This window comes from Euleptes europaea, chromosome 6 (assembly GCF_029931775.1).
Source record: "Euleptes europaea isolate rEulEur1 chromosome 6, rEulEur1.hap1, whole genome shotgun sequence".
In the NCBI taxonomy this organism is placed as follows: domain Eukaryota; kingdom Metazoa; phylum Chordata; class Lepidosauria; order Squamata; family Sphaerodactylidae; genus Euleptes; species Euleptes europaea.
In genome coordinates, this window is record NC_079317.1 from 84,832,599 (window position 1) to 84,858,629 (window position 26,031).

General features: G+C 44.0%; 1 protein-coding gene across 2 annotated transcripts in view; it reads left to right on the plus strand.

The window, feature by feature from the left end:
• The first annotated feature begins 22,132 nt into the window (after positions 1 to 22,132).
• The window catches only part of DENND2B (DENN domain containing 2B), a 94,431-nt gene continuing 90,532 nt past the window's right edge, over positions 22,133 to 26,031 (plus strand). For both annotated transcript variants that reach the window (XM_056850706.1, XM_056850707.1), the window contains exon 1: positions 22,133 to 22,242. In XM_056850706.1, coding sequence (XP_056706684.1) covers positions 22,163 to 22,242 — 80 coding nt within the window. In that variant the 5' untranslated portion in view covers positions 22,133 to 22,162. The remainder of the gene's footprint in view (positions 22,243 to 26,031) is intronic.

Below are 26,031 nucleotides of genomic sequence, written 5' to 3' on the forward strand. Positions count from 1 at the left end.
GGGTGACATCACATCCCTACGTTTACTAGGCAGACTTTGTTTATGAGGTGGTTTGCCAGTGCCTTCCCCAGTCATCTTCCCTTTACCCCCAGCAAGCTGGGTACTCATTTTACCAACCTCGGAAGGATGGAAGGCTGAGTCAACCTTGAGCCGGCTACCTGAAACCAACTTCCGTTGGAATCGAACTCAGGTTGTGAACAGAGCTTGGACTGCAGTACTGCAGCTTACCACTCTGTGCCATGGGGCTCCTTAGCAAAGATAACTGAGATAATATTTGTCAATTTGTGCAGTGGTTTCCAAACTTGGGGGAAAGCACTGTATAACTCCTAAGTACTGTTGTTGTACAGCTGTAAAATTATGGCATTATCTAAGGTTGTTATGCCCTGACCTGGATGGCCCAGGTTAGCCAGATCTTGTCAGATCTCAGAAGCTAAGCAGGGTCAGCCCTGGTTAGTATTTGGATGGGAGACCAATACCAGGGTTGCTATGCAGAGGAAGGCAGTGGCAAACCACCTCTGTTAGTCTCTTGCCATGAAAACCCCCAAAAGGGGTCGCCATAAGTCGGCTGCGACTTGACAGCACTTCACACACACAAAAGGTTGTTATACTGTAACCACATGCCAGATGCGTTTCGGCCTATTTGGCCTTCCTCAGTGGTCAGTTGAAACCATGTAAAACACTTGCTTCATCAGGTTGATAATTGCACACACATTTTACCGTATTTTTCGCTCCATAAGACGCACCTGACCATAAGACTCACCTAGTTTTTAGAGGAAGGAAAACAAGAAAAAATATTCTGCCGAATAAAGACCCCTGTCCGGTTTCCAGGGAGTCCCTAGAACTGGGCGGGGGTCTTTAAACTGCTCTGTGCTGCCTGCCTAGGCAGCGCAGAACAGTTTTAGCTCCCCCCCCACTTCCCGGTCCGAGGGTCAGCTGTTGGGCGGGGACCCGCTCGGCTTCTAGGGACTCCCTGGAAGCCGGGCAGGGGTGGGGGGTCTTGAAAGGCCCCAGGTTCAATCTCTGGCATCTCCAGTTAAAGAGCCCGGGCAGGTAGGTGATGTGAAAGACCCCCTGCCTGAGACCCTGGAGAGCTGCTGCAGGTCTGAGTAGACAATACTGAATTGGATGGACCGAGGGGGGAGTCTGATTCATTAGGAAGCAGCTTCATGTGTATTTTGGAGGGGGCTGTGAGCTCAGTGGCGGAGCCTCTGCTCAGCATGCAGGAGGTCCCAGGTTCAATCCCCAGCAGCATCTCCAGTTAAAGGGACCGGGCAGGTAGGTGATGGGAAAGACCCTTTCTGCCTGAGACCCTGGAGAGCCATGGGGAGGGGGCTGTGAGCTCAGTGGTGGAGCCTCTGCTGGGCATGCAGGAGGTCCCAGGTTCAATTCCCAGTGGCATCTCCAATTAAAGGGACTAGGCAAGTAGGTGATGTGAAAGACCCCTGCCTGAGACCCTGGAGAGCCGGTCTGAGTAGACAGTACTGACTTTGATGGACCAAGGGGGGTCTGATTCATTAGAAAGCAGCTTCATGTGTTCATGTGTATTTTGGAGGGGGCTGTGAGCTCAGTGGCGGAGCCTCTGCTCAGCATGCAGGAGGTCCCAGGTTCAATCCCCAGTGGCATCTCCAGTTAAAGGGACCGGGCAGGTAGGCAATGTGAAAGATCTCAACCTGAGACCCTGGAGAGCCATGGGGAGGGGGCTGTGAGCTCATTGGTGGAGCCTCTGCTGGGCATGCAGGAGGTCCCAGGTTCAATCCCCAGCGGCATCTCCAGTTAAAGGGACTAGGCAAGTAGATGATGGGAAAGACCCCTGCCTGAGACCCTGAAGAGATGCTGCCGTTCTGAGTAGCCAGTACTGACTTGGATGGACCGAGGGGGGGGGGTCTGGTTCAGCATAAGGCAGCTTCACGAGGAGGGGCCCGTGGCTCAGTGGCAGAGCCTCTGCTTGGGCATAGCAGGAGGCCCCCGGTTCAGTCCCGCGGGGCGCCTCCGCTCCCACCCGCCCCTGGCCCAGGCGAGCCCAGCCCTGCCAGGCCTCCGCCTCCCCCCCACTCGCTGCACGGAGGCCGGGCGGGCGGAGAGCGAGGCTGGATCCCGCCGCCGGGACGATCCGCCCAGCCTTCCCTCCTTCCCTTCCACTCGCCCGGCCTCCGGGCAGCAGGGATAGCCGAGGGGGAAGTGGGAGAGGGAAGAAAGGAAGGCCGGGGGTGGGGGGTGGGGTAGGCCTGAGGGGGAGACGCCACCTTTGCCCATGGGGGGAGGGGGGATGGTGGGGGGGGAGGGGAGCCCCTTCTGAGGAGACCCTCCTTCCTTCCCGCCCGGTGAAGGAAGCCAGGCAGTGGGTCCGCTTACCTCCAGCGCTGGCCGCCCAGGAGCCCAGCAGCAGCAGGAGCCGCCCCAGCACCACCATCTTCGACCCCCGGCCCAGGCCTCCTTCCTGTGAGGACTCCCGGCCCTGAAGCGCCCCCGCCCAAGCTGAGCGAAGGCTGAGCAAAGGCAGCGTCTCCCCCTCAGGCCTACCCCACCCCGGCCTCCCTTTCTTCCCTCTCCCACTTCCCCCTCGGTGATCCCTGCTGCACGGAGGTCGGGCGAGCGGAAGGGAAGGAGGAAGGGCCGGGCGGATCATCCCGGCGGCGGGATCCGGCCTCGCTCTCCGCCCGTCCGGCCTCCGTGCAGCGAGTGGGGGGGGGGGAGGTGGAGGCCTGGCAGCGCCTGGCTCGCCTGGGCCAGGGGCGGGTAGGAGCGGAGGCGCCCCGCGGGACTGAACCGGGGGCCTCCTTCTATGCCCAAGCAGAGGCTCTGCCACTGAGCCACGGGCCCCTCCTCGTGAAGCTGCCTTATGCTGAACCAGACCCCCCCCCCTCGGTCCATCCAAGTCAGCACTGTCTACTCAGTACTGTTGTCCCGAGGCTCAGGAACGGGAAGCGCGCGGGGGGGGGAGGTTAAACTGCTCTGCGCTGCCTAGGCAGGCAGCGCAGAGCAGTTTAAATACACCGTCTCCCAGCTGGCCGTCCGGGCGGGGAACACCGGCTTGCATTCGGGCGCACCCAGCCGGCTGGTGGGAGGGGCGGGAGTCCGCACATTCGCTCCATAAGACGCACCGACATTTCCCCTCACTTTGGAGCAGGAAAAAAGTTCGTCTTATGGAGCGAAAAATACGGTATATGGGAGACATATAAATCCTAGTATAACAACTTGTGCCCTGGTTAGTATTTGGATGGGAGACCACCAAGGAATACCAGGGTTGCTGTGCAGAGGAAGGCATTGGCAAACCACCTCTGTTAGTCTCTTGCCATGAAAACCCCAAAAGGGGTCGCCATAAGTCGGCTGCGACTTGATGGCACTTCACACACACACATAACAACTTGTAGACAATCTAACCAGATGTTTGTATAATTGGAAATATACTATACAACCTTTCGCTCCATAGGACGCATCTGACGCACCTAGTTTTTAGAGGAGGAAAACAAGAAAAAATCTTGTTTTCCTCCTCTAAAAACTTGTCTTATTGAGTGAATGCTGGCTGGGCACGTGTGCGTCAGGATGGCGTGAGCCGGTGTTCCCCGCCCCGACGGCCAGCTGGGAGGCGGGCGGGGCCGCACAGAGCCGGCTGGGCGCGTGCGCGTTGGGATGGCGGGAGCCGGCACACGCGCCCAGCCGGCTCTGTGCGGCCCCGCCCGCCTCCCAGCTGGCCATAGGGGCGGGGAACGCCGGCTCGTGCCATCCCGACGCGCACGCGCCCAGTCGGCATTCACTCCATAAGATGCACAGACATTTCCCCTCACTTTTGAGGAGGAAAAAAGTTCGTCTTATGGAGCGAAAAATACGGTATATATGTGCCTGGTCTGATATATAATTGTATATGTTTATATATCTGTAAATATGTGTGTATGTTTTACATGAGTTTCAATTGACCACGGAGGAAGGTCAAATAGGCAGAAACGGGTCTGGTACGTGGTTACAGTATATCAACCTTAGGAAATGCCATTGTGCTTTTTAAACTATTTTTTAAAAATAATTTTTATCTTGACATAGCCCCTTAAATAAATTTTATTTTTATCAATTTATTTTATTTATCCCACCCAACCTTGGGTACGCAGCTTCTGTTTTTTAGATTGGGTTTCATTCCCCTTTTCTTTTTTTCTCCAGCTGTAAAATTAGGCAACAATAAAAAATGTAGTCCATGTTGGATAGTAGTGCAAAGCACAGGGTGAGTTCTCCCCTCTTTCCGTCTTCTTCCATTCTCTGAGGCAGAGACTCTAAACTGAATCTAGGCCATGCCTGTCCAGCTGGCTAACTGTAGTTGATTCTAAGCTTTTACAAAAAGAAGCGGAAGGCTAATATTTTCCCATGTTGGTTACCTTTTTAACTGCCTTTAATTACCCTGTCATATATGCAGGTTGGCTTTAAAAAATGGTTAAAAGGTGCTTTCTCCTCCTGACGGTGGAGCTTGCCATTCTTTTTCTTCCTTAAACTTCTTGGTATTGGTGAGGATAGTTCTTTCAACATGACACCACATATACATGAAGCCTATGTTAACCTTCCCGGCTGGTTTTAAAATGATGGATAAAGGTGGGAAGAGCGCCCATATACATATCGCATTCAAGCGTGTTGTACATAGGAAACCCCTTCTTCATACTGCAGGCACTAGCACTGTTGGCTTTTTAATGACAAATGCACATGTATGTGTTAAGTGCCGTCAAGTCACTTCCACCTTATAGCAACCGTATGAATTAATGACCTTCAAAACTTCCTATCGTTAACAGCCTTGTTGAGGTCTTGCAAACTGAGGGCTGTATTTTTCTTGACTGAGTCAATCCATCTCATGTTGGATCGTCCTCTTTTCCTGCTGCCTTCAACTGTCCCTAACATTATTGTCTTTTCCAGTGATTCTTGTCTTCTCAAAGTACAATAGCCTCAATTTAGTCATTTTAGCTTCTAGTGACAGTTCAGGCTTGATTTTATCTAGAGCCTATTAATTTGTCTTTTTGGTAGTCCATGGTATCCGTAATACTCTCTCCAACACAGTATTTCAATGAACCTTCTTCCTGTCAGCTTTCTTCATTGTCCAACTTTCACACCCATACAGGGAACACTATAGTATGAGTTATCTTGATCTTGGTCATCAGTGACACATCCTGACACTTAAGGGTCTTTTCTAGCTCCTTCATAGCTGTCTTTCCTAGTCTCAGTCACCTTCTGATTTCTTTGTTTCAATCTCCCTTTTGGTTGGTAATTGAGCAATGGAATAGAAAATCTTCAACAATTTCAATTTCTGCACTGTCAACTTGTGAAATTCCTCAGTAGTCATTACTTTTGTCTTCTTGATGTTCAGCTGTAATAAATGTATAAGGTATCAAATTTTGAATATGCCATTTTGTAGTGGGCATGTGTTTCTTTCATTGAGATGTGAACAAACCATTCCATTAAATTTATATTTTCTCATGAGAAAAATGAGAAAATAAGAATAAATATACCACAGAATGAATCTAGAAATTGCTCTCAAATGTAAACGAGATACTGGTAAGATAGACTGGAACTAAATGGCTCAGAAAAATTGTTTTTGTAAGATTGACATCAATCTTACAAAGGGGGCAAGCGTAAAGTTTCATTGACTACTGTGTCTAAGCCTACTGAAATCTATGGACATAGGTTATCTGATTTTGCATAGCATGTAAGTTTTGCCTTACACTGTAGCATATGACATTCTTGGTGCATTGGCTTGGACTGGACAGTCATTCTAGTCCTACAGTTTTCTGTTTCACTGAGTAGCATTTCCCACAATACTTTCCTGTCTCTCACAGCTGGGGCAAACAGGAATCATAGTTCTGTATGCAAGGTCAACTGGAGACTCCTCTAGGTCCACAGAAGCACATGGATGAGAGCAAGCTATTATTCAGGTCATGGTCTTTCCTAGTACAGGAATAAGCATTTAGGAATTATGAGGCAGGAATGGGTGAGTGGGGTGCTTATCATTGGATTGGGAAACTTGAAGGAGATGTAATTGTTGTTTCAACATTAGAAGCAGAGTGTGTAGGGGCTTGTTAGTTCTAATCAATGATCTCTGTACTTGCCTGTATGTCTTTGGCCTGCTTCCTTTGGTGAACTTATGACATCTGCTGCTGTTGTGATAGAAAACAGGCTCTTGGCATAGGCACTAGTAGACAAAGATCTGGCATTTTTCACACACATTTGTTACAATTTAGGTTTCCTGTACAGATCTTAAACAATTTCAGATTTTCTTTTCTTGAAAAGATCCAGATTGAAAGTAAATTTAGTGCTTCAGAAATGGAAGAATAGGTAGAGCTGCCATTAGATAGGCAGCATGCTGGCATGCAGATTGCTTGTAAGACTTCTTCCTCAAAAAGTGTTGTTAATGAGTCCCTTGTGACTTGGGTTGCCACCCAGATAGTTCTAGGAGAACGTAGGAGGTGGTGGTAGAGAGTATGGCCTTTCTTATAGCTAGTGTTCGCTGGTATCCAACTTCAATCAGTTTGTACTTTCAGGCGTGATGGAAAAAACAGTTGGTTCATGATGAGAACAAACCTCTAAAATCCTTAAGATCTTATGCTCCCTCCCCCTCTATCTTCCACTTATGGGGAGCTCAGATTTTGAAGGTTTGTCGCTTCCTGAGAGACCACTGTTTATTGCAATTTCTGAATCAGATGAAATGACAAATTGTGGTTTGTTGATAGAGCACTGGTACCCTGTTATAGTCCCATTCATACCATTCATTTAATGTCCAAGGATACCATGATCCTAACAACATTCCCATCACCTGCACTGTGATTATGGTAGCAAATTTGCCAGTTTGAAATAGGCATTCTGTGGCTTCCTTGTGCTTCAGTGTACATCTGAACCACAATATGGTGTAGATTGTGCAGGACTGTGATAAATCATCATGTCGCTAATAACAGAACCAAACTGTCAATTTGTGCTTGTGCAAACACAGTTTATCTAATTGTTGGCTTTACCCCATGCTCTCTAGCAGCAAACTGAAAGAAGTGCAGAAGTACGGACAATATGCAGCTGTGGATCTTTCCCACAGTCTGCTACAGGAGACGTCTGTTTCACTTCAGCAAAATATCTGTTCTTAAGAACAAGAGCTTTTTCTGAGGCAAAGGTGGATAAAGATGTTAAGCTTTGGCTCAGTGACATTTGGGCAGATGACTCTTTTCAAATCCTACCAGTTTCTAACTGCAACCTTGTACATGTTTTCTTGGAAGTAAGTACTGTTGAAGTTACTGGCATTTGCTTCTAAGTAAGCATGCATAGGATTTAGGGTTGCCAGGTCCCTCTTCGCCACTGGCGGGAGGTTTTTGGGGCAGAGCCTGAGGAGGGCGGGGTTTGGGGGGGGAGGGACTTCAATGCCATAGAGTCCAATTGCCAAAGCAGCCATTTTCTCCAGGTGAACTGATCTCTAGCGGCTGGAGATTGGTTGTAATAGCAGGAGATCTCTAGCTAGTACCTGGAGGTTGGCAACCCTAATAGGATTGGACTGTAAAAGATAATGGAGATCTGCATAAGTACAGAAGCAACCAGACAGTTGTGCCTGTCTTTAGTTTCTTCCTGAGTCTCACACATGCCGTAAGAGGTAGTTTATTTCCCGAAGGATTGAGTGGGCTTTTCACTTATTCATGTTATCCATGTTATTGGAATAATTCAGAAACTGAGCCCCACATGAATCCTGTTTGAGAACCCAAGCCCTGTGCAAATCAACACTTGCTTGTGACTGAAATTAATAAGAAATATTATAAGATAAAAGCCACGATCATTCTTCGGACAGAATACTACCTAGGCCTTTTATGCAGGGATGTTTCCCCGCACTCACCCCTGCCGACTGCTTTGGGGCTTCCTTTTGATCATTCATGCCTTTCCTGCCTGTCAGAGGTCGCCTTCGCTCTCCCCCCCGCGTTTTGCCCACATTTTCTGGATGCTGTGTTAGCCAGAATTTGGAAAATGCAGGCAAAACATGCAGGGAGAGCGAGGCGACCTCTGATGGGCGGAAAACGCATGCATAATCAAAAGGAAGCCCCGAAGCAGTTGGCGTGGGTGACCACGGAGAAACATCCCTGCATAAAAGGCCCTAGCCTTTGTATTTGTGGGCCACATCAAAGTCATAGTCAGTGAAAGTGTGTGAAGAAGTCAAAGTAAGACATTGCTGGAAGAGTAGGACTACCACCAGCACATTCTAATCCTTCTTACAGGAAGACAACAAGGAAAACTTAATACAAGTGTCAGACTTGGCATTCACGCTGTGGCTGGTCTTTGTTTCTCTGCTACACTGTCCTGTTTGTTTTCTACTAGAATACATATTAAGAACTGGGAGCCCTTCTGGTTCTCATTTGCTGCTGGCTGCCTTGGATGGACAGTAGAAAACTAATCTAAACACTGTTGTTGCATTGTGCAAGTAGTGCCTGTTATGGAGGCATTTGGTATTTCCTGGGGATTTAGAACCAGCTGGGAGAAGCTGATTGGCTTAAACGAAGCCAAAGACAATCAATCCCAGCTTGCAATTAAAAATTCCCCATGAAGATCCGGCAGTAGCAGTTCTCAAAGGCTGTAGACTTCTTGAGCCAAGATTAAAAGTCTGTTTGTTTGTTTAAAACATTTATTGGCAGCCTTTTCTACCTTACATTGCAACGTAAATAAAATGATGACAAAAATACCAAAAAGACTACATTTTCAAATGTCAATTAGGACTGCCAATAAATAAAAACATAATGAGTCATATGCAGTTCTAAATAAGAGTCAAATGCAGTTCTAAATAAAACTATCTTCATCTTCCTCCTAAAGATTGAAAGTGAGGGGGCCAGGAGCACTTCCTTGGGGAGGTTGGTCCATAATTGTGGGCTGCCAAACAGATGAGCTTCTTTGATTGACGGGACAATCAGGAGGGCTTCTCCCTATGATCTTAATTCCTGGACAGGAATGTAGGGGAGAAGACGGTCCTTCAGATACCCTGGTCCTGAGCCACGTAGAGCTTTAAAGGACAAAAACAGTGCCTTGAATTGGGCTCAGGAGCAGATCAGTAGCCAGTGTAATTGCTGTAGTATCAGGGTTACATGCTCCTGGTAGCTAGCCCCAGCGTAGGGTTGCCCCCTCTGGCCTGGGAAGATATTGAGAGTGGAGCCTGAGGAGGGTGGGGTTTGGGGTATAATGCCATAGAGACCTCCCCGGCGTTGGGCGGCTCCCGGCGGCCTCACCCCTCCCGGGGTTCAGGGCCTCTGTGTCTTCGTCGGGTTTCCCGGGGAGCGTCCCTCTTCTGGAGGTGTCCGTGCTTGAGAGGTCGGGGGGGGCGCATTGCCTCCTGGAGCGCTGGCGTCCTTCCCCCGTCGGCTCCGCTCCTCGCCACCGCGCCCCGTCCCCTCGTGGTTCTGCTGCCAGGTAGGTGCGGCCGTACCGAGGCGGGGGGCGGCCGCCGTTCCAGGACACCCTTTCTACGCACACGCGCGGTTGACAGGTGAGGAGCTGCGCGCGCAATGGAGGCTTTTTTCCTTGCCCGGGGTGGTGTATTTTTTTTTTGCATGAATCATTGGCCAGGGATCTTTTCTTGATGGAGGGGTCGGCCCTGCAGGGTGTGCATTGATGCTTGCATTTTGCAAAAGCCCCCTTGCATGTCAGTGCACTGGCAAATGCATTTTCTTCCTTCTTCCTCTTTTGCGGTGGGGTGGCATGGCTGGGTCGAAGGCAGGCCCTTTGCAGGAAGGGGTTTTCCATATATATCTATTCTGTTATTATCCAGGCTTTTCCTGCAGAGGAGATCTCGTGTGGATCGGTATACACGGGATAATAAGTGTACTAGCAGTGGGGCGCTGGGGGATGTTTACACTCAGTAGGAGGCTGACTCATGTATTGACATCTAGCTTGGGCCTTGGTGTGCAATTGGTTATCTCAATGTTTGACATTTGGGTGGGGTTTGAGCATGGGCAGAGGGCCTCGCTGGACTGAACAGAAATGGAAAAAAGGGCTTCAGAGGCCTCTGGACTACACACAGCATACCTTTTTATTTGCAGAGGGGGAAGGTTTTACCTGCAGTTTGGTGACTTTCGAAGCTTGCGTGGGTAGAATATCAGTTATCAATAAATAAGATCATTATTAAGTATGATATCAAGTTTTATTCAGTGTACCTATAGTTTAATTAAACTTTAATTAAAGTTTATTAAGTTAATAAACAGTGTACCTACCTATATAGTTTAAGTTTAAGAAATATGGCTCTCAAAAGAAATCTCAATCATTGTACTGTTGATATTTGGCTCTGTTGACTAATGAGTTTGCCGACCACTGCTGTAGGTGAACTGATCTCTGTCGGCTGGAGATCAGTTGTAATCCCAGGAGATCTCCAGCCACCACCTGGAGGCTAGTAATCAAGAGAGGCTACAAGTGCTTAAGGAGGATGAATTCAAACAAAATAGCACAAGAACAAAAAGCCAAACTAAGGCACATAAATGCCCAAATTGGAAATTCAATACACTTTGTTAGCAAACAACCAAAAGGTAAACAACCACAGTTGACAAAAAATAGGTGCAGGACCAACAGGTCAATTGGTTCTCATAAAATTCAGGCTGATTATAACTACTGTGCTTCACTCAGTGATGCTATATTTTTCCGCTGAAAAATTTCCATCCTGCATATGAATTACTAGTACTACTACTACAATATATACAGTCTGCCTTTCTCACTGGGACTCAAAACAGATTACACAGAATAACTCAATACAATTATCCTATAGTTGTCAGGGCTATTGTACTGCAGATCAATCACAATAGGTGGGCTACAGATAGGAAATGAAGCATGGGTAAATGCCAAGGATTGTAAGTGTTCAAAGTTTCTACATGGTGCATTTGCCCAATTATCACAATGTCTTCCGGTAAATTCCCATTTCATAACGATTTTTTCAAGCTTCCAGCTCTTCTGTATGCCTCAGCCAGCCATTCGTGATTACAAGGAAGGTACACTCCTTTGCTACACAAATGAACTCTCAAGCATACAGAAGACTTGGAAGCTTGAAAAAACTTTGTTGTCCTCCATTTGAACACATGAAGCTGCCTTATACTGACTCCAGGGTCTCAGACAGAGGTCTTTCACATCACCTAGTTGCCTAGTCCCTTTAACTGGAGATGCCGGGGATTGAACCTGGGACCTTCTGCATGTCAAGCACATGCTCTACCACTGAGCCATGGCCCCTCCCCTAATTAAGAGCAGATTATTAAGGGCAGAAAAAGGTACACATTTTAAAATGTGGTGAATGTTTTGAACACACTGAGTTTTTCCCTGTTTTTTTTCTTACCATACATTAGAATGTCAATCTTTGTTTATCAATTTCAATACCTTTATTGGCATACCATCAAACAGTTGATCAAATAAAACCAACCCTGAGTGGCTGAGTGGAAAAATACAAGACATTGGAAGTTTTATTTAGAACACAATAGAATCAATATTTTTGCACCGTTAGTTTTTGCGTATGCGTGCTTTTGCAGGGAAAAAGAGGGCTGTTGCATGTATTGTGATGATCACTTTTTTTTCAATGGAGTTATATAATTCCCTTCAGATGCAAACCAATCTGACCCTGCATGTGCATTTCCAAAGCAGCACTGGCAATGGAATGTCTGAAGAACCATGGGTCAAGGGACATTCCACTCATTCTACAGTACGGAGCAAAAGTCAAAAAGAAAATGTTTTGGTAGGCCTTATTTATTGGAGAAGAAATGTCTAGGTATAACTTAACTTTGGAGGCTAGATTTTCTTTATTGATAGAAAATAGACTAAATATTTTGTTTTGTTCTTTCACATATGGATTTTTGTTATAGTTTATAAGTATGTTTGCTAATAATATTCCTTAGATACATATAATGCCATCACTTCATAGTAGGGTTGCCAGGTCCCCCTTGGCCACTGGTGGTTGGCATCCCTACTTCATAGCCTGTAGAGCATGGGTTCTCAACAAGGGGGGGGGGATTTTAGGGTTCTGGTTTTTTTTTTTTTTTTTTGAGTTAGACTATCTTGGGAAGGGGAAATTATATTCTGAACAATGATGAAAGGGGGGAATGGAGCAAAAAGGGTTGAGAACCACTGCTGTAGAGGAAGCACAGGCTATCTTGTATTGGCTCATTAGCATTTTACTATGATCCATGCTGGGACTTCTGTTTAGGCTTTCTAGTGGTAGCCCTGAATTATTTTAAGACCAAACTGGAAAATTATGAGGAAGTGAAAAATCAATATCAGATACGTATTCTGAGATTATGGAAGCTCGAAGAAGAGTATTGGATGGCTAGTCTCTGTTCATTTTAATAAAACATATGAATATATTAAAGTTCTTTGAAACTCCCAGCAGTAAGCTACCATTCTAGTGCTGACACTTGAAAGTAAGGGCCCAGCTAGCTGCAATAATAGGAGACTGAGGCCAGGTTGCTAAGTGGGTTTTTCTGGTTCAAATAGCACCCTCCAGTTGCCATTTCAAATGCTGAACTGAACTGGCTGCTAGCAAGAACCAAACTGAACTGGAACTAGAAAGTAAAAGTGTTGTTGCTTCCTGACTGAATCCCAGCACTTCATAATATGGCAATCTAGAAGACCAACTCACTACACCCCTACTAGCTCACATTGGGAGCAGTCTTGAGCAGAAATAACACCCATTTTATTCAGTGCCATTTACTCCAATGAATATGGCTTTAGGATCGCAGCCTTATTCTTGAAGATATTGAAGATGGGCTCTAGAGTGAGTTGACCAACCCTGACTATGTGTTGGAGTCAACACAGTGATTCCTCATGCCTGAGTGGGCATTGAGTCCTTTTGGTCCATCGGGCTCAATATCAACAAGGGTTGCCTACCCCCAGATCTCCCAGAATGACAACTGATCTCCAGACTACAGTGATCAGTTCCCCTGGAGAAAATGGCTGCTTTGAAGGGTGGACTCTGTGGCATTATACCCTGCTGTGCTCCCTCCCCTCCTCAAGCTCTGGCCTCCCCAGGTTCCACCACAAATCTCCTGGAATTTACAAACCCAGAGCTGACAATCCTACTGTCAACACGTACTTGTCTGAGTTCCTTGCTCAATGCTCCGTGCTGCTGGAGTGTCACTGTTGCTTGAGGAGGAAGGTGATGATCCAGGTAATGCCTCCTCATCTGGTCCATATGTTCTCATAGCATGCAGCTGTCTGGTATCTCTGACTGGTAAGTCAGTAGCAGAGATCCATGCTGAGTCAGATTGGTAGGACTTTATAATTCAACTCCAGAGGGTCAATACACTTTACTTAACATCTCTGTGTGAAAGGTGGATTATAAATGAATGAAGTAGGTAAGCAAGCAAGTAAATCTTAGAAATCACTAAATCCATGGGGCATGTTGTTATGAGTTTTGTTTTTAATGTATTACCTTATTGTTTGTTTTATCACATGGTTTTTGTATTATGTCTACATTGTCAACTGCCTTGTGTCCTGGGTTGCCTGGGGGAGAGGCGGGTATAGAAATTTTTTAAATAAATAAATTATAAACAGGAAAACGTTATTACTAATGGCTCCTTTGAAAGCCTTGAGCCATGTTTTAGGGGAAACAATTCTCCTCGTATACCATATTGTCAACAATGCTTTATATGGCTTATACCATTCACATTAGCATAAAAACAGGTTCTAAATTTTCAAAGGGCTCATCTGTGCCTGTTCCTTATGGTTCTTTGGAAGCATAATCCTCTGACAGTGACATGAAAGATATTTTGCAGAATGACCAATTGTTGTCATATCAAAACCCAGGATTTTAATTTATGAAGACAGAACATCAGGAACAATTGTGAACTTAAGACGAGCAGAGAGTCTGTTTTCATGCAAATTTTCTGACTCATAAACAGCAAGGAAGCATACAGTTGAAGAGGCATTTCATAATAGATCTTTCTTCAAAGGTTCCCATGGGATAACAGTGTCTCTTTAAAATGCATACAATGCATTCGAAAGAGTGCTGCGTTGTATAGATCTTGCATGTGACTGTAGAACGTATACTACTGAGTGAATAGTAAAAAAAATAAAAATACACGAGGCTGCCATTTCTGGGAATGTAGTTCAGAGGCTCCAAACAATTTGTTGTTTTGTAGATCAAAATCAGAACCATGCTCAGAATGTATACATTTGGAAGGACAGTGAACGGTGGCCCAGTCTCTCTGTGTCTGTCTCTCTTTCTGTGTGTGTGTGTTATAGATGAGGAAAAATCAAAAGATTTTCAGAATGCAAGCTCTGAATTTTCTCTGCCCAAGCGAATATCACTATCTTTCACATAAGGAAAACAAGAGGGGGACTTGAGTGTGCAGTACAGGCTGGATTGTGAAATCCCTCATTACTCAGCTCCAAATGACCCAGTGCAGAGTGACAGTGGGCGAAAACGCATGGTCGCTTTAGCCTCCTTTATTCCCTGTTTCAGCCAGGATTCAGCCAGGATTGAACACATGTTCGGCAAAACGCATGCGTTCAATCCTGGCTGAATCCTGGCTGAAACAGGGAATAAAGGAGGCTAAAGCGACCATGTGTTTTCGCCCACTGTCTATCCTGCTGCACCTTCTAGCAGTGCAGTTAAGAGGAAACTCAAATAACTCTCTGGAATAGTGGGGAAATAAAAGAACTTGTGTAATATATTTCAGGAGGCAGACTGTATTACAGACCAGAATGTTTGACCTCCAGGATGCCTTTGGTTCATGCCTATAACCACAGTGGGAAACTGAGAACCAGCAAGAAAATTCCAGGCAATCCATCTACATCCTCATAATGGAACTAGAAAGAACATCAGCTGTTTCCACTGTCCAAGTTTTAGGTTGTTATGAACGTAGATTAAAATTTCAGTCCTTGTGAGCCCTTATCGCAGCACAGGAAAACCAGCCTACAGAAGAGTGTATATATTTAAATTTGCAGAAAAGTCATCCTAAAGGGTTAAAAATCTTTAAGAAAAGCTGGTTGTAGTTTCTTTTTAAACATCCATAGCTATTGACTAGGAACTCCCTGAAAAAATGTTGCAAGCCTTCGGGTCAGCTGCTGATGGGCAGTGGAATGTTTATTCAAGCTACTTAGAGTTTACAAAATTGTCAGCACACAAGAACTAGGGATTAATGCGGCTATGTCCTGTTGGTGGGAATGGGTTCAACTGAGGAGGGAGTAGGTGGTGCTATTGAAGTACTGGACAGCTGTTGAACTGTATGAAAGTGATGTGTGTGTATTGCAAAGTACTATGAATAATAGAGTGTGAAGAAGAAATGATGAGCAAGCAGATATTCTGTGCATTCAAACCCACATCAACATATTGATGTTGGTCTTCATTTCTGATCTCTAATGTGAATTTGTTACATAATCCACCAACCCTATAAACCATTTCCTTTCTCATTGGATTCCATTTTTAAAAAAAAGATGCTGATTAAATTATCCACTTTATCAGGTATTCCATACCATTTTCTATGCAGCTAACGCTTAATGGCATTACGCCTTTTCCCACTCCCAAACACTGTACAAACATAGTCTATCACTTTGTGATATTGACAGAAATATCAGTTAGTTAAAACAGTGTTTGGCTACATGGTTAAAACAATCAGTACTCAAGGAGAGAAGACAGAAACAATCCAGACACCTTGGCTTTTCTCTCCCATTTATAAACTGAAGTTTTCCATACTTTCTAAAATAGGATCAATTTATCCGGGCTGAGAAAGCTTCTACTGTTATAAACTAGCAAAAGGCCTGTTACAGTTCTTATATGGCAGGGGGTGCTTCTGTGAATGGAGTGCCCTAGAGCAGCGGCCTTCAGCCTTTCCAGGCCTGGGACCTACTGAATAGGAACTCACGTGACACAAAGGGGGCAGACTTTTACTACTTCTCTGGCATCAAAGTCAGGATGATGGACAGCAGACCAGGAAAACCAGGGACATGATGGAGCACAAGAGCTAAGCACCAGGAGATAATTTAGGAAGGAGAACACTGTACTGGTCTAAGCTTTGGGGGAATCTGCTTCACCACTTAGTCACCTCCTTGTCTTCTTGCTGATCCTCTCAGCATGTGTGCAAGGAGAGGTAGGAAATGTCGCCTCTTTGCTATCCGTCCATGAACACTAGTATCACATTCTTCCAAAAGGCAGCAAAAAAAAAAAAAAAAAAAAAAGGCACCCAGCAGATAGAGTTCAATTATCTGTCTGAGGGTCCCGACTAGGGATGCCACCCTCCAGGTGGAACCTGGCAATCCCCTGGAATTTCAGCTCATCTCCAGACCACAGAGATTACTTCCCCTGGAGGAAAGGGATGCTTTGGAGGGTGGACTCTAAGGCATTGTACTCCACTGAGGTCCCTGTCCTCCCCAGGCCCCACCCCCAAATCTCCAGGAGTTTCCCAACCTGGATCTGGCAACCCTACTCCCCCATCTCCCACTGGTGGCCAGGGGGGATCTGGCAACCCTAGTCATAACCCATGGGTTATAAATCACTACTCTAGAGTTCTTTGCCCCATCCATTTCCAGCCGATTCTTTCCCCCCAATCTTTTCCACTTGTAGACCTATCCCCTATCTGAAAATAATCCCTTGCCTCTTCTTTTTCCTTGTCCTTGGACATCATCACTCCACCCCCCCCCATAGCTCCACACTGCCAACTTCTCCACACTGCCTTGTTCACATGTTATAACGAACGTACATTCAGTCTTTGTACGGTATATGCTTGATTTTTTTTTACATGCATTGAGTATTTCTCATGTTACAGTCAGCGCATGTACAGCAATAGGTGTGTTTGAAACCCCTCGTATCCAGGTGCTGGTCTCCAGTTTCATTTGTAAAGTGAACGCACACTGGCTGTTATTTACAAACTGATGTATACACATGCATCCAGGATGTATGTGTGCACTGCAACTTGTAAACAGGGCTTGTGTGTGTTTCTCACAACCGCTGTCTCTTCCTCTCCACTCTCCATTATTCCTCAAGCTCTATTATATTCCCCCTGGTTTTTCTTCTGTTCCACCCCAATTTGCCAGTTCTTCAGAATAAACTGAAGCCATTCCCTTTCACAGGAGAAAGTAAAAAAAGGTATACTCAGGTATAGAGTGATATTCATTAGAAAGGGAGCAAGCCTTGTTCTCTGCCTCTGGTGTCCCCAGACTTTAAACAGTCAGGCTCCACCCTGAGTTCTGTTTCTTGATTTCTCTAAAGCAGGGGTCCCCCAACCTTTGTGAGCCAGCAGGCACCTTTGGAATTCTGATATGGCATAGTGGGTGCAGACACAAAATGACTGCCACAGCTTCTGTTTAGTCACACGTTGAAGATCCTTGTGCTGTGGTAGCAGCTACTGCCAAACAATATTGTTAAAACCTGCACAGCCAATCAGAAGCCTTGCTGGGGGAAAAATCCCACTTGGCCCTGCCCACTTACATAAAACATTTGGTGGGTACCAGGAAAGTCAAAAGCCTATGTCTGTGTCCATAGCACACTCTAGTCCTAGTCTATAAAGCATTGCATGCAAACAAGAAGAGAAGCTCATGTGTTTACTGAGTACATTTTTTATCCTGCCTATCCTCCAAGAAGCTCAGGGCATCTTTCACATTTCATCTCTTCTCCATTATCTGCACAACAACCCTGTGAAGTAGCTGGGGCTGAAAAGGAGAGATTGGCCATCCAGTGAGCTTTATGGGAGAGTGGGGATTTGAACCGTGTCTCCCAATCTTTTGCATGTGATGTTTGAAAAAAAAGTTTTAAAATGGTTGAAATGGCAAAGTAGGTAAAGTTGGGTTTAAATTATAATGAACTGCTGACTCTATGCTTAGTTTGCAAGGAACTGGACATTTTGCATTGTATTCAGCACTAGCATTATTTCACTAGAATTAGGTGGCATAGATTAAGTCTCATTTCAGCCTAGATTGCAGAGAGGGTTCTGGATATATTTAATCTATTTTAAATTAATTTAAATGATTTTTCTTCATTAAATTTATTTTATCCACTTTTTCTCATAAAGAGGCACAAATCTGAAAAGTCCTAAATAACAACAACGAAAAAGTAATCAGGGAGGCAAAATAAAACAGATGCAAACTTCTTATGACAACATCTGGAGTCTGGGTGGGCTGTCTTCCAACATTCCAGGCACATTTTCCTGAAGTGGAGGTACCTTTTGATTGAGCTGCTTTGGTGAGGTTAGCCTCATTTGTTACTGAAGAGTGGAAACCAACCAAAAGTTTGAGGCTGCATCTGGAGTTTGCTGCCTTTCGGAATTTATTTGAACTTGTGCAAAGCGAGCTTACAAAAAAAGGAGGGAGAAACCCTCTTGGGTAATGCTCCCCATTAGCTCCAGAACCATGAGGTTTAATGCAGCTGTGCATTCCAGGCCTTGGGTTTGAGCTATGGAAATTATTCACCGTAAAATAGTGCTGTAACGTTGATACTGTATTTTCAGCTGGGAAAACTTGTCAGCAACATTTTGTACATTTCTCACCCCCCTTCACCGACAGTTGCTAGTTTTTGAACTGAAAACTAATTTATAAAATCAAGATCAGCCATAAGCACTGAGAAGTGATCAGACTTTAATGTGAAAATAGTAACTTCATCAGGTTTTGGCATTTGACCATAGAAAGGATTCTTGAAACTGCAGATTTATTGATGGAGGCTGTTCTCTCTGTGTTTTGTGCTACTTTTATGTTTCTCTGCGGAGTCATCTGAAATATTCTCAATCTGCGTTAACATTTTAAAATAAAAATTATATGTAGAATGAAGTGTAACTTCTTGTACTTTATGTGGCACCCAGCCGCCCAGACTGAGAGGATACAGAAGATCCGTGAGAAAAAGAAGTGTTGGTTTTTATATGCCAACTTTCTCTACCACTTAAGGAAGAATCAAACCAGCTTACAATCACCTTTCCCTCCCCACAAGACACCCTGTGAGGTAGATGGGGCTGAGAGAATGTGACTAGCCTAAGGTCACCCAGCTGGCTTCATGTGTAGGATTGGGGAAACCAACCCGGTTCACCAGATTAGCCTCCACCGCTCATGTGGAGGAGTGGGGAATCAAACCTGGTTTTCCAGATCAGACTCCACCTCTCCAAACCACTGCTCTTAACCACTATACCACGCTGGCTCCCTTTATATCAATCAGTAGGACAGGATTGGCTCTTTGTTGTTGCCTGTCTTCCCAGGTGTGTTGTGGCAATATCACAGTGAGAACTGCCTGTAATTCCTTTCTCTAACCAGCAACTGGTACAGTGGGTTGGGTCCAGTAATCCATCAGCGGAAGGCACCAACAAGCATGGTTCTTCCCTGCTTTCTCTCCTCCTCTTCCCCCATTTCTGATGACAGTAAGGTTAATTCCTGGGATTGTGGCCGCTTGGGGGGAGGGGGTGGGACAAAGAAGATCCGCAATATTTCCACAAAGGTCTCTGATCCTTGTGCAAGTGTGTAACTGAATCCAATGCAGTGCCTGATTTGCATGGGTGACATCTGACATAGGTTTACATTATGGCTGTGGACAAGTCACAATCTTATAATTCACATTCTTGTGAAAATAAAAAGAACTGCAAAGCACTGAAAGGTACCGTGGAAATGATAAATGACTAATTCAGCTTGGCACATTTGTTGGCTACCAGCGAAGCTTTCCACAGAATAATAAGTGCCCTGGAGCCCACAGTTTGGAAGATAAGGCCATTGGAGTCTAATCAGAAACACTAACAGGTTGACCAGACCCGCTGTACAGATATCATGGTGTGACTGCCTCATTAGCTTTCAGCAGCCAGTATAAAGAAATTGATGTTATTGCTCATGCTGATGCTAAACAGTCTTGGTTCAGCTGCATGAATTGATTCTCATGGTAATTAACACCTGCACTGTCTGGTATAGCCAGACTCTTCCAGTCAATGTAATCTGTTCCCACAGCATATAATATAGTTGTTCCCGTTTTGAGTATGGGTATAAGTTATTTATGACTACCTCCGGATCCCTGTTTTCAGCACCTTCTACCATCTACTAGTGACTGCAGCCATACTAGATGGTTTGTAGCTCTACAGTGGATCTCTATTCTTTGCCTTGCCAGCATGTGCATTTCTGTGTATGGCTGACTGAAGCTGCCGTGTATAGAATCTCTCACCCATGCATGGCTTCTGTTTTCATAAACCTCTATGGATACCACTATCATTGGTGTGAAAAGCACATGTGTGATCTTCGAGAGTATGCTTTCGGCATGTCCAGTCATTCGGTTTTTTTGGGGGAAGAAGTTAGTACTCATATCAGTTTTGTGTTAGAATGTTCATTGATCTTTGAGGATGCTTATGTACTATTAAACTATCTGCCCATCTCTTGGAGGCTAATCAGTGGTCAATGAAAATGGACCCTCCATGCCCTTATTAGAGCTAAAAGCCTTGTATTACCACACTGGAAAGATAAAAGCCCTCCTTCAGTGAATCAGTGGATTTAAGACCTTAAAACTCATTCGGCATTTGAAAGCATGGCATATAGACACAATTGCATACGGACTTATTTTTAGATAGTCGGAAACCGTTTATAGAAATTTATGTGTAGATCCGCCACCACTGTTGTTATATTTTTGTCATTACGTTCTGTATATATCTTTTTTAAATTTTATTTAGCTGTGAGTTTCCCCCCACTTGTTCTGTTTTTTGTTTGTTTTTTAAAATAAAAAAAGTTTGATCCTAGAGGCTTGAGTGAATGGCACATGTCTCTGAGACAAAGAGACAAATCGGGGAGAAGTGATTTAGGAGTGGCTGTAACACTGTATTGATTACACGAGCGTTAGGTCTTATTCAAAGACCAGAGGCACTCCTACAGCCCATTTGATGCTTCAGTCCATAGTGGTGCCTTGCCACAAAGATGACAGTATGGTTGCGGGAGGCCGTGGCATGGTTGCCCTGCTCCCAGCCACCACAGATCCACATCCCTCTTCAGGAATGGGCTGCCTGTAGGAAATTATCCCTTAGCCCTTGGAGGAAGAGTGGGCTAAAATATAATAAGTAATTTTGTGGTTTGATGTAGATTTATGGTTTTTTATTTGTTCTCAGTGCTCATACTGCATCAACAAAAGATCTATACCTGGACGTTGTTGCTGTGCTATTTGCCATTCTTTGGTGAAGGAAGTCATACTCAGCTGTACTGCATATATAAATGTCTGGATTCAGCTTTAGTTAAGAGATATTAAAGCTTTGAGAGAATTTGGGTCAACTTGTCACTGGACACTTTCATTAAGCAGGCTGTTTATTTTATATTTGCTATAAGGACTCTAAGGTTTCCAGTAATAATTTGATAGCATGGCAGAATACAGAAAGGCATTTTTTTCCATTTCTAATATGAAAGGCTGGATTTGGCAGCAGGCAATTCTATATCGCATGTAAATCTTTGGGTAAGAATTAGCAGTCATCCTTAATGACAGAAAGCAGCTTGCCTTTGATAAACTGTAGAGAAGGTTTATATGATTCATAATTTTATAAATTGTTCGTGATCATAATTCCTGTGATAGCTGTTGCAGCACAACTAATCAGGAGTCTTGTGGCACCTAAAGACCAGCCAGATTTTATTCCAGAATAAGCTTTTGTAGACCAGGGCTAACTTCTTCAGTTGGTATGAGTGGATCTCCACTATGCAGTCATTTTGTATGGGAGTTACGGAAACACACACAAACAGCAGGGTCAAAGGGCCATGAAATGCATGAAACACAGGGTGAAATGAAAATTAATGCAAAATTCAAATTCAGTCAGGAAAAATACAGAGACCACTCATTAATTGTTCTAAACTTAATGGGTGGAGAGTTGCAGACTGCTGTTTATTTTTGTATCATATCATGATGTTGCATACATGCCGTGGGCTGTGTGTAAAGATTTTCAAGTTTATTATAACTGCCACAATTCTTTTCTATAAAAATTACAAATAAAAGTACCATCATTATTCCATCTGTGATGTAATGAGAGGAGCCAGACTGTAGCTCTTTTCTGTCGCTCATACGCTTTATCTAAGGATGACACTGAACTACATCTTATCTGAATTGTTTGGCTTTTACAAAACTGGAAGCAGAGCTTCTGTCTATAAGTTTCATGTTTCCATGTCATTCTCCTCCTCCTCCTCCATTTTTAGCCATGTTGGAGAATGTTGTCAGTTCAGGTCCCTGTAAATCTCACTTGGCTTTCTTGGATTCTGTTCCCCGTGCCCCAGGTTTTCAGACTGTTAGACAGCAGAAATGACCATGACTGCCAACAAGAATGCCAGTGTCATCAGGAGAGCTGGAGGATGTAAAGTTCCTCGAGATACTCTGGATCGGTAAGTGCAGAGCAATCCTGGAGAACCTTCTGGTCTGAGCAGACAATACTGACTTTGATGAACCAAGGGTCTGATTCAGTATCAGGCAGATTCATGTGTGTTCAATCTCGATTGTTCCTTGTTGCCCATTTCCTGATACTGAATTGCTGCATTTCCAGCAGAAGAAAATTTGTAGTTACTAACCACTGGAAAGCAGGAATTAAACTGATGAGAACTAAATGGATTAGACAATCACTGTAAGGGATGTGTAGGTTTGGTTGCATGTTGTATTTCAGCAGAGTTTACACATTGATAAAATCAACTTAGGCTGTTGGAATCTGTTTTGATAATTTTGGTATTTTCTTTTTATATATTAAAATTATGAGTTTGATTGGTTTTAAAAACATATACTCTGCTCATCAACCAAGAATTCTGAAGGCATCTGCCATAACATTAAAACAATATCAGAGAGAGAAAGAGACATTCATGGTTATTAATGTATCATTATTGGTAATTATTAAGGGAAAATTCAATGTATGTTTATTTATACGTTAATATAAATTTTAATTGGTTTATGCTAAAAATTAAAATAAAAAACAAACCCACAAGAAGCTAAATCTGGCAGTTAAATATCTTACTCTAAATAGTAAATGGTAAAAAGATGTTAAAATAATTCAATTACAGCCATTAGCAAATAGTTAAAATAATAACAAATACTTTTTATTATAAATATATATATATATATATATTTATATATATATAAAAATATATATATATATAGCCCTGGCCTGGCTAGCCCAATCTCATCAGATCTCGGAAGCTAAGCAGGGTTGGCCCTGGTCAGTATTTGGATGGAAGACCTCCAAGGAATATCACGGTTGCTATGCAGAGGCAGGCTTTAGTAAGCCACCTTTGAATGTTTCTTGCCTTGAAAACCCTACGGGGTCGCCATAAGTCAGCTGTGACTTAATGGTAACACACACACACACACACACACACACACACACATTCATTCTCTCTCTCTCTCTCTCTCTCTCTCTCTCTCACTCACTCACTCACTCACTCACTCTCACTCTCATTCTCACTCTCTGCGTTCCTCAGTAATGGCTGGTTTTAAATGAAGCACTGAGACCAGGACAGTAGAACACTGAGGATAGGGTTCTTAAGAGACATGATTCGTGGGGAGCTTCCTGGCTGAGTGGGGAATTAACCCTGCATCTCACACACTCTAGTCTGATACACTATACCTTATTGGCTCCCAGAATGCAGAATAGACTGTTGGCAGTTATTAGTCATGAAAGCTCAATGAAACCTCCATGTCTAGGGACAATTACCTATGAAGTACTTAATGCTTTAGACAAACAATGGGGACAGTGTGGGCTTTTGCTTTTATGCTCTTGTTTGCAAGCATTGCAGAGGTATCTGGAAACAGGTGGCTTTTTGGTCTTACAGACAGATCTGTTCTAATATTATTACATTCCTGCTGGTCATGCCAACCTGCAGCTTAATAGATAGCATGGGCTGAGCATCTGTTAACTCTGACCCTAAACAAAACACTGGTTCTGGGAGTCAAAAACCTGGGAGCCACTAGTTTTGCTAAGTTTGCTATTAACTAGCATTTAAAGTATTTCAGCAATTTACCGTATGTGTCAGTTCTGTGTGGATGACAATCAGCCTCTTATTTTCCTTCTATTTATTTTCATCTTGATTCTTTTAAGTGGTCTAATTAGGGAATGAATAATATTTAGGGATATGCATAGGTATGAAAGTAGAGATGCTCTGAAATTACTGCGACATGACAGATGAGGAAACGAACTTACTATGATGGCAGGTCAGCACTCTCCATCCTTCATTTCTTGTAATCTGCCTGGCTGACCCTCTTTGGGGAGTTGGTCGAAGAAAAATGCTACCTGAGTTATCCATAAGTTTCTTCATTTTAATAAATCAGTTGCAGAAATCTACAGAGAAACAGACTGGGGCTTTCTCTTCCATTAGTAGCAGTGCCTTGTGCTTCTATTCACAAGGTTGTAATTTTCTTGTAGTAACTTGCAATGCTTCCAGTATAACTTTGTTTTCTTCCGAAGTTATTTAAATGTGAATTGATGGCACAAATTTGGGATTAATCATGATTATCTCAGCCATGAATGCACACATCAGTAGTTATCTGTTGACAATAGGAACTATCTCACATGAGAAAGCATCTGCAGTGTTTCTGAAAGAAATTACCCCAGTTTTGCCATGAACCAGGCTAAAAACAGTGATCAGATCCCTTGGGAGTATACATTCAGAAAAAACTCCCTGAGTTTTCCAGAATTCCCAGGGGAGGAATTTTTCACACATTGTGCAAATATACTAGGTTTATTTCATTTATTTGCTTTGTGTATAGTCTGCCTTTCTCACTGAGACTCCAGGCAAAGTACTCAGTGTAAATCAATGCAATCAGTAGGAAGAAACCTCTAATAAGCAATGTAATAGAACCAGGATTACATACATTTGAAACAAAGCAACAATTTTTTGCTGTGTTAAACCATTAGGGTTGCCAGGTCCCTCTTCAACACCGACAGGAGGTTTTTGGGGTGGAGCCTGAGGAGGGCAGGGTTTGGGGAGGGGAGGGACTTCAATGCCATAGTAAACAGATAATAAAAACTATGCACAGTGGTTCACTGTCCCGTTGCTTTTATAAAAGTGCCTTTCTGAACCATTATATTATAACATAACCCTATTATCTTCTTTAGTTTTTGTCTCTGTAGAGATTTTTTTTTTGCTGGAATAGTATTCCCCCCCTCCCAATTTTTTTTAAAAGTTTTATAATAATAGGATGTGAGCAATGTATTTTTTTTAATGCATTAAGATTTTGAATGATTTGCTTTGAGTCTTGTGGTACAGAATAAAAGTGGTGTACACATATGTTAAAAGGAGTCCCGTGGCACAGACTGGTAAGCTATAGTACTGCAGTCCAAGCTCTGCTCATGACCTGAGTTCTATCCTGACGGAAGTCGGTTTCAGGTAGCCGGCTCAAGGTTGACTCAGCCTTCCATCCTTCCGAGGTTGGTAAAATGAGTACCTAGCTTACTGGAGGGTTAAGTGTAGACGACTGGGGAAGGCAATGGCAAACCACCCCGTAAATACAGTCTGTCTAGTAAAGTCGTGATGTGACATCACCCCATGGGTCAGTAATGACCTGGTGCTTACACAGGGGACTACCTTTAACTTTTTATACTTTATGTGTTAAATAAATATAAATGTTTGTCACAATCATACTATGGTTTTTGAGACAGAAACTTGTAAGTGTACACATAAAAGTGTTATGTGTGAAGTGACCATAAGTATTTTATGTTGGATGTGTATTCAAACTAGGTAAGGGGGTTTCAGGTGTCTGGTGGTTGAAGATGTTCTTAGGATCCAGACTGAAAGCAAGGCCTGATGGCAGAGGCAACCATAATCCAGGCATTGAGTCAGATATGGTAAGCAGGGCAAGGCAGCACATTGGGATTTAGGGGAGGCAGACTCAGACAGGAGCAAAGGGGAAGATGCAGGACTAGGGAGCAACACACGTGTGCTTGCTGTACAAGGATGGGGAGGGAGTTGGGTTTTATAAGGGACAGAGGTAGAGCCAAGCAAGCACTTGTAGGAGGTCCAAGAAGAAAAGCCAATAGAGCTCATTGGACTCAGGTACTTCATTGCTAGGGTTGCCAGCTCTGGGTTGGGAAATATCTGGAGATTTTCCGGGTAGAGCCTGGGGATGGCAGGGTTTAGGGAGGGGAGGGACCTCAGCAGGGTATAATTCTATAGAGTCCATCCTCTAAAGCA